At 31.0% G+C, this 12,780-nt stretch overlaps 1 protein-coding gene across 1 annotated transcript; it reads left to right on the forward strand.

The window, feature by feature from the left end:
- Positions 1 to 5,786: 5,786 nt before the first annotated feature.
- Positions 5,787 to 10,158, forward strand: LOC126674125 (probable protein phosphatase 2C 15). Its single transcript, XM_050368506.2, has 9 exons — positions 5,787 to 6,406; positions 6,589 to 6,986; positions 7,197 to 7,368; positions 7,478 to 7,631; positions 7,711 to 7,774; positions 7,900 to 8,007; positions 8,085 to 8,210; positions 8,363 to 8,595; positions 9,806 to 10,158. The coding sequence occupies exons 2-9, from the start codon at positions 6,774 to 6,776 to the stop codon at positions 10,017 to 10,019; spliced, it is 1,284 nt and encodes a 427-aa protein (XP_050224463.1). The 5' UTR covers positions 5,787 to 6,406; positions 6,589 to 6,773; the 3' UTR covers positions 10,020 to 10,158.
- The last annotated feature ends 2,622 nt before the right edge of the window (positions 10,159 to 12,780 follow it).

Here is a 12,780-nt window from a genome sequence, read left to right on the forward strand (position 1 = left end):
GGTACGAGCCAGTAATAATATTTGCAAAAAATTTCTAGAGGTTCTAGACTTGCTACGGGTTTCGGAACAACCATTCTCATTCCCTAGCGCCGACCGTGACTTGGATTAGAGTGGAATTCGGGTCGTGACAAAATGAGAACCACAAACAAGAGCTCATTGCCTTTTTAGTTCATGGACAACTTGTACAAAGAAGCAGATGCATGAATAAGTTCCAAATATCAATATTACCAACACACAACTTCTGAATTCCACCCTACATTATCAAAAGACGTTTAGTATTTCCATAAATTAAATCATGCCAATTGGTTAAGCCTAGGACTACTTTTAAACACATGAAACCATAAAGAAATTTTGTCACAGGATATCAATTTCCATATCCACTTAAGCAAAAGACTTTGATTCTTAAGCAAAGGGATTGAATTCATAGACCTCCAAACTGAATTGGTAGACATACCTTATCCAAGATACTTTGTAAAGACTTTTGTTTGTAGCTAAACACGGCCATAATAAGTGTCACATACTCCTATCAAAAGATGAAATAACAACTTGTGGGATGGCATAATTACACATAGAGTAGACCACATATCGAGAGAACTGATTTTATCAAAACCATACGTCCTGCAGGCGACAAAAGATTTCCTTTCCAGAGAGCAAGGTGTTGGCTAAAGCTATTTTGAAGTGGCCGAAAAATAGATAAGTTAAGAATTTTACGACAGAGAAGCATGCCGCCAAGATATGAAATAGCAAAGTTTTTATCTTGCAATTCAGAATATTAGCTGCAGCATGCGGTTTCTTCCAAGCTCGTAATGAGGCCAATAATAGAGCTTTTTAGAAGAAAAAAAATTTCAACCCAGAAACAATATCAAAACAACATAGAATTCATAGTAAATTCTTAACCATTTTCAAATCATATGGGATGAATAAAAGTGTATCGTCTGCAAATTGCAGGACATAAGTCAAGTTAAGATAACCTGAAATAATGATACCTTTAATCAGCCCTAAAATTTTTGCATTGTCTATCAAAATCTTAAAACCTTCAACTGCTATAATAAACAACATATAAAATTCAGATGTTCTAGATATAATTTATAATTCAGATGTTTAATAGAAGATTCATGGAATACATAATTCAGAGGTTTTAGATTCATTAAACTATTATTTGAATTTTGGATGTTTTCATAAATTACAATTCAGAAATTAATTAATATATTTAGTAGAAGATTCATGAAATATAGACAATTATTTTAATTTTTTAGTCAAAACTAAAATCTCTATTTGTAATATTTTTTATTGTATTTACTTTGTTGTTTTAAAAATTTAGAAGGATAACAAATTAAAACAGAAAATTTAATCCCATCAAATTCAAAACCCTTTGGGTGTATTTTAAACCACTCAACCCAAAATGATCCAAAATATTTATAGTCCAAAACTGTCCAAACCCAAATAGTTACACCCAGACCCACCCAAAATGACCCATCTGCCACCTCTACTCAATGTGATTATTATGATTTATTTTATTTTTTAGATCTAAGTAAATCACTCTTGAATTTTTTTCAGTTTAAGATCTAAAAAACTGCATAAAGTATGATTTATGATGAAAAAATGATTTTTTGCAAAAAACAGCGTCTGAATACGATATGAGTATCACTGCATTATGAGGCATTATAACACTATAGAGAAAAATGATATTTCTATAGAAAAAAATGCTTGATTATCATATTGATATTATATTATCATACCGGTATCATAAAACTATCATATCTATATTATAACATTATACGATTATAATAATAATATGATAAAGTTATAATAGTAGTATGATACAGTTATGATAATAGATAGATAAAGATATGATAATAGTATGATCAGGTTTTGATAAAGTACATCATGACAATATTAGTATGATACATACATGAAAAAAAACTATAAAAAAATTATAATACCGAGATGATAATGTTATGATACTTATATGATAACGAGGTAAAATTATAATTATTGTAAAACCGAGAGCGAAAACATAAATTTCGAAAAAAACGTAGAGTATTCTCTTAAATTTTTTCATATTGAGGTAAAATGCGCAAATATTTTTATTTTATTAGATAAATACGCAAAATAGCCTTTTATAATTAATACGCTCCCTGAAGATGAGAAAAGGATCAACTGCATCACTCTCTCTCTAAAAATAAAATACTCTCCCTTCTTTCTAAAAATTACTCAAAACTTTGTGGTTTTCCGGCGATGTGGCCGGAAAACCACCTCCTCTGTCACTTTTTTTGCTTTCTTTTTAGCTTATTTTGCGTCAATAATTACTCCATAATTGGAGTAAATTGTGTTCTTTTGTGTGTTCAATTTTGAAAGCACTCAAAAATTATGTTTGTTTTATGATTTTTTTGAGTTGCATGTGTATGATTTATGATTCAAACATAAATTTTTGAAGCCTTATTGCCTTGCATATCAAAAATTTCCTTATATTCTTATAATCCATGAACCTTATATTGGAGATCTTCATTAGTTTTTTATTTTATTTGTTTGTTGTTTTTCTTTAATATTTTGTTTTAATTTTGTTAGTAAACTTCTATCTTTTAAATACTCCTTGAAAAACATGGTTGCAAAGATTGAAAGTTTAAAAGTTTAAGCTGTTTTCGGCATAATCAATCAAGTTTCAAGTTAAGACCCTCATACCGGAACTTAGTTTCGTGTTGGAAGCCAAAATAACTAATTAGCGGAATTTAGGTTTAATTTTTCTTTTTCGATTGCTACTCTTTACTTGTATTTTTAATTGTTTCATATATTACTAAATTAGGGTATTGAAAGACTATTTTTATTTTTTTTGTTATATAGCTTTTATTATTGAGCAAATTACCCTAAGGTCCATGAGGTATACCATAATTAGCAGTTTGGTACTTATTGTTTCAAAAGTCTACTTAATGGTCCCTCAGTTTTAATTCCGTTAACTATTAGGTTCCTCCGTTAATTTCGACACTTATTTTCAAACGATTTGGTACCCCACCTTGAATTTTGTGAACTATTTAGTCCCTTACTTTTAATTTTATTAAACGATTTGGTCCCTCACTTTTAAACGATTTAGTACCCGAGTTTCAATCTGTCAAACGATTTAGTCTCTCAAATTAACAGAAGAATCTCTCAGTTAACGGAATTAAAACTGAGGGACCATTGAGTAAACTTTTAAAATAAAAAATACTAAAATGTTAATTATGGTATACCTTAGAGGCCTCTAAGTAATTTGCTCATTATTATTTGTATTTTAATCTTATTTTTCAATGTATGTATCATAGTTAAAAAAAGAAGGCTTAATTACTTAAAAACCACCCAACTTATAACTTTTTTCATTTATACCATGACCTAGGAAAATTTTCAATTGTACCCTATTTTTAATTTTTATGTTTCATTTCTACCCTAATGAGTTGAATTGACCTATTTTTTTTTGAAAAAAAGTTTAAATTAGTCCTTCATTTTTAACCTATATTCTAATAAAACGTTAATGTTAATCATTTATGTATCTTATTTTTAATATTTTCATCTTTAAATTAATTAAATTATCAAAAAAATTACTCTTGGGGTACAAACAAAACATAAAAATCGAAAATAGGGTACAATTGAAAATTTTCTTAGATTGTGGTATAAATGAAAAAAAATTACAAGATAAGTGGTTTTTAAGTAATTATACCAAAAAAGAAAGAAAAATAGGCCACCTGCTAAATCTACTCCCTCCGGTCCATAATATTTGTCACATTTAGTTTTGGCACAAGAATTAAGAAAACAATTAATATGTCTTAATTTGTAAACATTTTTACTAAGTTAACCCTATATTGAAACTTGTTTACATTTATGACTACCATTTTCATTTGTTTATTTTATTATTTCAATAAATTAATGGGGGGCAAACATGGAAAAATAGCAATTAATATCTCTTGATATTATAATATGACAAATATTATGGACCAAAAAAATTTCTCAAATGCGATAAATATTATGGACGGGAGGGAGTAATTTGGAATTTGAATATTACAGTATGGTGATAGTGTGGGGATATAAATAGCTGTAAACGGTAGTTCATTGTTCCTTATAATGGGAGCAAGCAACCAAATGCATGTAAGACCAACAGCCAAGATGTTTAATTTCTCTCTTCTTTATTCTAATTTATCAAATCCGAGAATTCATAACGAATAAATATTATGATTGATCCAATGTACCTACCCTCCACTGCTCCAATAGTATTAAATTTTTTACTTATAATTTATAATAAATTTATTATTTTATGTCTTATTATAACTTGAATCAAGTTTTTTTATATAATAACATCAATTTTAGAAACATTTATTACTATTAATTTCAGTATTATGTTTGAATTTTATTTATAACTGATAGTATAAAAAATAACAGTTTTGATTTACTTGTAAATTGTTAAATAAATGACTAAATAATTTTGATAAAATTATGTTATACCTTTATTTATTCCATCATTTATTTATATTTGTATACAAATTCTTACATAATTTTATTAAAAAGTATATGTTTATAAGAATTAAATATTCACTGCATTGCAATTAATAATAAAACTAAGACAGATTATTAAAAAATTATAAAATTGAGAAAAAATGTTTAAAAAAACATCTACCTTTTTAATTATATCAATCGTAAATTTTATTCAAATTTACACTTTTTAAATTCAATTGTATCAATTTCATAAATTGGACTCTTTTTTGCTTAAAAAATATTCATAAAAATCCTTATGAATCACTTATTTAAACTTTTTTTACTCAAAAATTTAAAATGATTGATTTATTTGAAATATTTTTTTATAAAAAAAAAAATCAATTTAGTATTTGTTGATAAAATTAACCGAAGCCGAAGGGGGGATATAGTACAAACTATTTGGTACGACCTTGGACGCCCCGATGAAAAGGATAAACCATAAAACCATCACGACGCGAAAATATTGGATAAATATTAACAAAAAAGTAAAAAGTGTAGATTTGAACAAAATTAGAATTTTTTTTAAAATAATGGTATAACTAAGAAAGAGGGCTAAAAAGGTTGATTTAATATTGTTAACAAAAACATTATAGTGTATCCCTAAAATCTATTAATTATTAGAAAATTGACTTAGTATTATTGACCAAAACATTAAAACAATCTCCAGTCACAGTGTGTAAAAGAAAAAGAAATTACAATTTGATAGATTATATAAAATTAAAAGAGAATTATTTTAAAATTCCTTATATTTTTTATAATTTACAGTTTTATATTTTTTATTTGAAAATCAAATGATTTGGTATCCAAATTTTGATTTCGCAAACACTTACAATCTTCTCTTAAATATAGATATCAAATCATTAACGGAATGGAATGTGAGTTATCAAATCATTTGAAATTGAGGTACCAAATTATTGACGTAATTAAAAGTGAGGTGCCAAATCGTTAACATAATTAAAAAGTGAGGTATCAAATCGTTTGCAAGTGAATATTAAATTATTAAACGGAACTAACAGAAATTCTTAATTGTTGATGGGATCAAATCCGAAATACTAAATTGTTTAATTTTTAAATAAAAAGTATTAAATTGTAAATTATAACAAACATGAGGAGACTCAGAATAATTTGCTCTGAAATTAAATACATTTTTATTCCAACTTAACAAGGACAGAGCTATAGATTGCGTAATAATTAAATAGAAATTGGCAATTATAATCTAATCAGAAACAATTTAACGAGTAATTAACGACTAATAATCAGCCGTTAACATACATAACCCAACCACCGTTCTCTAACAGAATCTATAACACATCATTTTACCATCACAGAAACACATGCATTTCCTGCAACCTCTTTTCCACGTGTCACCTTTTCCATACACTTTCTCTGTCGCTGCACCTTCAACCCCTGAATTCTATGCTGTACCGGTCCCCACGTAAGCTTACTCTGCACCTGCAAAACTCAAGAATTTAATCAATTTCTCTGCATTTTCTTAATTGGGTTTTTGAGTAAGAACATAAAAGGCGAAAGGGTACTTAAATTTATAAAAAAAGTTTGGATTTTTAACAATTATAGTTATGTGGGTATGTGGAGAGTTTGCTTTATAGAGTCAGCATTCAGGAAAAAAGTTTTCTTTTTAAGTTTCAATTTTTTTTATAGAAACTGAGCTGGTGGGTACTTCAAAAATTCAATTTTTTTAGTTTGGTTTTGAGTTTTTGTTTAAAAATTTATTAATTTTGGATGCTGGGTTGTCTTTATTTTTTTAATTTTTTAAGTTGGGTTTAGATTATTATTATTAAGGATTCCAGTTCATGTCTTGTCGCTAAAAACGCGTTTTGGTAAGCTTTTGTTGAACGTGGCGGTGTTCTTGGTGGGTGGTATCTTAATCAGATCTCAGACATTCTTGCTGGTATTTCACATTTTCTGTTTACTGCTGTCTTTTTTTTTGTTTCTGTTGAGAGTTATTTTATCCTGTCTGATTAGAAATTACAGTTTTAGTTAGCTGTCTTAACATAAATAGAGCAAATTTAAGATTATTTGCTTGATTGTAGTCTGAAATACTGCTTTTTTTTTTCGTTTTGGTAATGATAGTGTTGTTCAAGTTGGAAGATTTTGCTGGTTGACTCTGTGATTAGTTGAATTCAGTGACATAGATTGAGTTGGAGTAAGTATAAGCTTAAGTTGTTGAGGTTTATGCTGGTGTAATATGCTTTTGAGGCAAGTGGTTTGGTTGGTTTGGAGTTGTTGATCTTGGAATTTAAGGGGTTCAAGTGGGTATGATGGCTTCCGGGGAAGGGAGGAGGCGGCGTGATAATCTTGTGCCTCTGGCTGCTTTGATTAGCAGAGAGATGAAGAATGAGAAGATGGAGAAACCAACTGTGAGATATGGTTCAGCAGCTCAGTCTAAGAAAGGTGAAGATTATTTCCTGATTAAGACTGACTCTCAACGCGTATCGGGGAATCCCTCATCCGCCTTTTCCGTGTTTGCGGTAATACTTGCTTCGCTTGCTTCTGAATTTATCATCTGAGGATTTGGTAATTGCCTGTTTGCATAACTAAGAGATTTCAGAATTGGAGTTTTTATTAGTTATGCAATTTGTTTGATTGGTGGTTTTGGTTACTAGAGGAGTTTTTATTAGTTATGCAGCTGGAGCTCTCTTGTTCTATGAGATAGTTATTGTTCTCTTTTTAATTTTCAGGTCTTTGATGGGCACAATGGAAATGCTGCGGCCATTTATACTAAGGAGAATCTTTTGAATTATGTTTTGGGTGCCATTCCTCGCGGTCTTGGACGGGAGGAATGGATTCAAGCCTTACCTCGAGCATTAGTTGCTGGCTTTGTGAAGACTGACAAGGAGTTCCAGAGTAGAGGTATGGACTTGGTCCAAATTCTCAATGTTTTAGCATGTTCAGATTTTCATTTGATTCCTTTTATCGTTCCTTTGGATGAATTTTGATGCTTCTTTTCAACCGTCTTCAGGAGAAACATCGGGTACTACAGTAACATTCGTTATAGTTGATGGATGGACAGTTACTGTTGCATCAGTTGGAGACTCACGTTGTATTCTAGATGCTCAGGGTAGTGGTGTTTCCACGCTAACTGTAGATCATAGACTTGAGGAGAATGTAGAAGAGTATGTTTCTATCTGGCATACCTTATAATTAGTTCCACAATATTGAGAAGATATTAATTTTATTGCACTTCACCTGCAGAAGAGAACGCGTGACTGCAAGTGGTGGGGAAGTTGGAAGGCTTAGCATTGTTGGTGGAGTTGAGGTGAGGACTTCAAGATCTCGTTCATGTTTCTGCTAACATATGTTCAAGTCTAATTAGTCAACTTTAAATTGAATCTTTTTCGATCACTGTCGATTTTGCTTAATTCGTTTGCTTAACCTTTTTAGATTGGTCCACTCCGTTGTTGGCCAGGAGGCTTATGTCTCTCCAGGTCAATTGGGGACATGGATGTTGGAGAGTTCATAGTTCCAGTTCCCTATGTCAAGCAAGTAAAGGTAAGCACCCATTTGAACTACTCATACTATTCATTCTTAATTTTGGCTATATCTAACATTCTTCAATCCACGTAAAGCTGTCAAATGCAGGTGGTAGGCTTATAATTGCTTCTGATGGAATCTGGGATGCTCTTTCCTCAGAAATGGTAGCAAAATCTTGCCGCGGATTGCCAGCAGAACTTGCTGCTAGACAAGTTGTGAAGGTGAGTAAATTTGGTCACGTGATGCTGCTTTTTCTCATCCTTAGCTGTTTTCTCCGAGTTTATGGACAAAGTTATTCAAACGAATTGTTGACATTATGCTTATGCTCCTAAAGATGCTCAAAATGCTTTCTTGTTTCATTTGGTTGTTCTAGGAAGCATTACGGACAAGAGGACTAAAGGATGATACAACCTGCATAGTTGTTGACGTAATTCCTCCAGAGATTGCAATACAGCCTTCAACTCCACCCAAGAAACAGAATAAGCTAAAGGCCTTACTGTTCAGGAAAAAATCACACGATGCTGCTAATAGACTAGCTAAAAAGCTTTCTGCTGTAGGCATTGTTGAAGAATTATTTGAAGAAGGGTCAGCCATGCTTGCCGAGAGGTTTGTACTATTGATTTTGCATCTTTCGTCGCTCATATATTTTCCTTCTCTTTAAATCAACTCGGTCAAAGTTCTTTAGGCACAGTTGGTCGGTCATTTGACTTTGTGCGTTGCCTTTGCTTCCAAATCCAAAGTCTAAATTGATCATTCTATTTATTAGTTACAAAAGAGTAATAATAATGCCTTTTGTTAGTATTTACATGTATTTTGTGATGATCGTGTCATGTAGCTCTAATTTACGAAATACTAAGTTAACGGTTTCTGATATACTCTTAAGTTAAAGGTATAATTGGACATAGTTTTAAAATTCTTTTAATATTATACTCTCATTATATGAAATGAAAATCACTCTTTCATTATATGAAATGAAACATTAACTTTTTTGCCCATTGTTCTTATGAAAGTTTATAGTTAGGGAGTTGAGTTGATATACAAACACACCGAGATGTATAAATAAAGCCTTTGTAGAAATATCTCAAAAGTAGATGAAAAAAACAACACCTGCATGTGGGTTAGGGGTTGATTTTGGGTCGATAATTTGGAAATTGGTCCCATTTCTATATTTAGGGCAACATGAAGTAATCGACAGCGAGTTGCACATTTAGCTCAACTACTCCAAAAAGACTTGACACCAAAATGAAAGCTTTTGATGTCAACAACATTGTTTTGCTCATTGAGACTGACATCGAACCATAAAGAATTAATAAGTAGGTCAGCTTTGTCTTCGGATAAGGATTGCTGCTACTTGCGGCCGGATGTTTCTTTCTCATTAGTTAATTGGCAGTTAGCTTTTATGACAGATTTAATTGATTCAGCTGGCCATTCCAAATTCTTGTTGCTGCAATTGACTTGTGTAGTCAGCAATACCACTCTGGCGTCTCAACTCTTATAAAATTAGATAGCGGTTTCGCGAAGGTTTATTTTGAGTCTTTGCATCCAGAAGTAGAAAGCCAGTTTAACAGTGCCTTCAAGTTTACGGCAATGGTAAACACATGAAACAAGAACTAGCAAATTACAGTCTTATTATTAGTTAATGGATCGAATACCAAATTAGACCATTTTTTCAAACCAGACCAAAGTGAAATTTATTCTAGTTCAGCAAAATGTTTAAAAATGATTGGTTTGGATGTACATTAGTTCGGTTTGGTTTGAATCTGATTGAGAGGCTAGTTTGACTGACATGTTAATCTGTCCTCCATTTTTATTGCAGACTGGGGAACGATGAATCGACGACGCAATCCGGACTTTTTACATGTGCTGTATGTCAAATTGACCTTGGTTCTAGGGAGGGGATATCGGTCCATGCCGGTTCAATATTTTCGACCAGCTCAAAGCCTTGGCAAGGGCCTTTCCTCTGTGCCGATTGTCGCGATAAGAAGGATGCCATGGAAGGAAAACGCCCCAGTGGAGTTAAAGTGGCATAAGCATAACTCTTCATTTTTTTATCTCTTAATTTATTTTTTGTAAACCCCATTTTTCTAGGAATATCAGACAGTATTATATGATGCCACAAAAATGTAAATGTAATCCAATAATGTGAAATGTGTTTTAGCATTTAAGTCAGGACCTGCCTTTTTTTTTTTTTTTGGTAAACCATGAGAGGTGTCACTATAAAACGGCACCTCTAAGCCTTTTATATTTTCACTAATTTTCATTCGAGTTGGGTAGGTCCCTTGCGGGAGGTAAAATTTTAACTCAAAATTTTAAATGACTACTAGTACAGTTTGAATCTGCAGTTTTATTTAAGTTAAAAAAGCGTTTTATTAACTTACTAGTGCCTTGGGTTAGTTAGGACCTGATTTTACCATCTTTATTCAATCTCGATGTTCAATGAATTTCTAATTAAAGATACATTTGTGCTAATCTGTTAATTTTAAATTGAAATTGAAAAATTGTGCTATTAATATAGCATTGTCAATTAAAAGATTCATTCTTGTTGTTTTTATTTGGGTGAATTATATATAAAATTACCAATCTTATACCAACTTGCAATTCTATTATGACTGTAAAAGTTGTCAGTTTCGTTCACCACCTTATATTTTATAATTATATCACTATTTAAAAATCATAATTTATTTTGTTAGATAATTATAATTTTTTGCAATTATATCAAATAGTTATAGCATCTAACTTGTGTTATGTCACTTTGTTGGCTCGTTACCTAAAAATCGGCAGATTTTTCAATGGTGATATAATTATAAAGATAGTAAATGAAATTGGAATTTTTTCAAAGTCGTGGCGATTTAATATAAAAATGATAATTTTATACTATCTAATTACCCTTTTTCTTTCTTTTTACTAATTACATGTCTTATTCTTTCATGAGCGCAGATATTTGTGTAAAAGAGGGTACTACAGCTAGAGGTGTGCAGGTCGGCTTCAATCAAATTGAACCATTTGCTTTTGGATTAAATTATCCACTTTTTTCCAAAATTCTGATTTATTTTTAAGAGGTTATTAAACTATCAGTTTATTTCAGAAAATATACCGAGCGTTAATTTATTTTTAAAAAGTTCAAACTATCAATTTATTTCAAAAAAGATATTGAACATTGATTTATCAATGAGAGATTTTTTAATTAAATTGAAAATTTATACATATACAGTTTATGTGCCAATAACTATTCAAAAATTGTTACATATGATTTAGGTGATTGAAAAAAATTAAAATTTAGTAATCTTTTAAAAAATAAATCAATATTCGGTAGGTCTCCGCAAAGTCGTAAGGCCATGTATGGGGGTTGACGCCTACCAGTGTCAGAAGGATGCGGAGAAAAAAGCGCAGTAAGTCCTTTTCAGACTAAGAGCAGTTAGGATCGGACAAATTTCCTCTTCTTTAATTCGGAATGCAAGGGTTCGCTTTGACAGCGGTAACCCGTTCCCTGTGTCTTTTTTTCTACTGCATTCTATCTCATCATATCACATTCTGTTCTGCGATATTTGAGAATCACCGTCAATACCTCGGTGTCGGACAATGAAAATCTAACCTAAGCACCCTAACCATTTGAGCATCCCTACCCCTAGATGGAAAAGCAATCTCCACATCATCTCTCTTACCAGTAAAAGAAATTTGGTGCACGAATCATACTTATAGGGGGATAATACAAAAAAATGCATGTTGGGTCTTTGAAAAAGTTTGAATCATTTCGATAATAATGAGTTTGATCTGTCTTACCGAAAAGGTCTACGGTTTTAGTCCGTATAGCCTTATTTAGTGGGATTCGTTTGCTAAGAATTAAAGAACAACTCCTTCTCTGTATTCTATGTCATCTTCCTTATACTTTTGATTCAATTCCTTAAAAGGCGACAAGAGCAGAAACAACTATGGTCTTTTCAATTCTTCTTTCTCATGTTCTCTATATAAGGACGAGGTTGAAGCACCACTTTTTCAAAGAGAGGAGGACAGGCTATTCACATTTTATTTGATGGTCGAGGCGAATTGAAAGTTAGGCAGTGATAATTTTAAAGATTCCCCGGAAAAAATATAAAAATGTCTCTTACGTTATCCCTAATATGTGGAAGTATCGACGTAATTTCATAGAGTTATTTGGTCTGTCAAGCTGGAGTACAATAGGGGCAGAGGACATCTTCCGGATAATTCAAATCTAAGCAATTGGATGTCCGACTCAGGCCTATATGACATGACTGATCAATAGAAATACTCCAAACTCCACCTTTGTCATGAAATTTGATACTTTAAAAAAAAAAAATTTATATATGCACAATTTAATTGCATACAAGTCAAATGGTTTTATTTAGTTATTAAAAGTTAATTTCGGTTAGTTTCATAAGATTTTATATATTCATTTATTTTCAAAATGTTTTATTAAGATTCTTAAAAGTTAATTCCATTTAGTTTCATTAGTTGTCGTAATATAAGTTTAATTCATTTCAAAATAAAATATACTACTAACTCATAGAAGTTAATTTTAGTTTAATTTTAGACAGTTTCACGAAATTTTATATAGTCTCATAAAATTTCATATGGATTCAGTTCATTTTGAAAAGTTTTATACAAATCCTCACAAAGGTTAATTCCAATTTTTTATAATATTGCACATAATTTCACATTTGGTTTCATTTAATTTCTTACATCTTACAATTTTAAATACAAAATGAAAACAAAAGTACTAAACGATCTCATCATGGCTGCATAGCCGAAGTACAAAAATATTCATGCATGATT

The sequence above is a fragment of the Mercurialis annua genome, linkage group LG3, assembly GCF_937616625.2.
Source record: "Mercurialis annua linkage group LG3, ddMerAnnu1.2, whole genome shotgun sequence".
Lineage (NCBI taxonomy): Eukaryota > Viridiplantae > Streptophyta > Magnoliopsida > Malpighiales > Euphorbiaceae > Mercurialis > Mercurialis annua.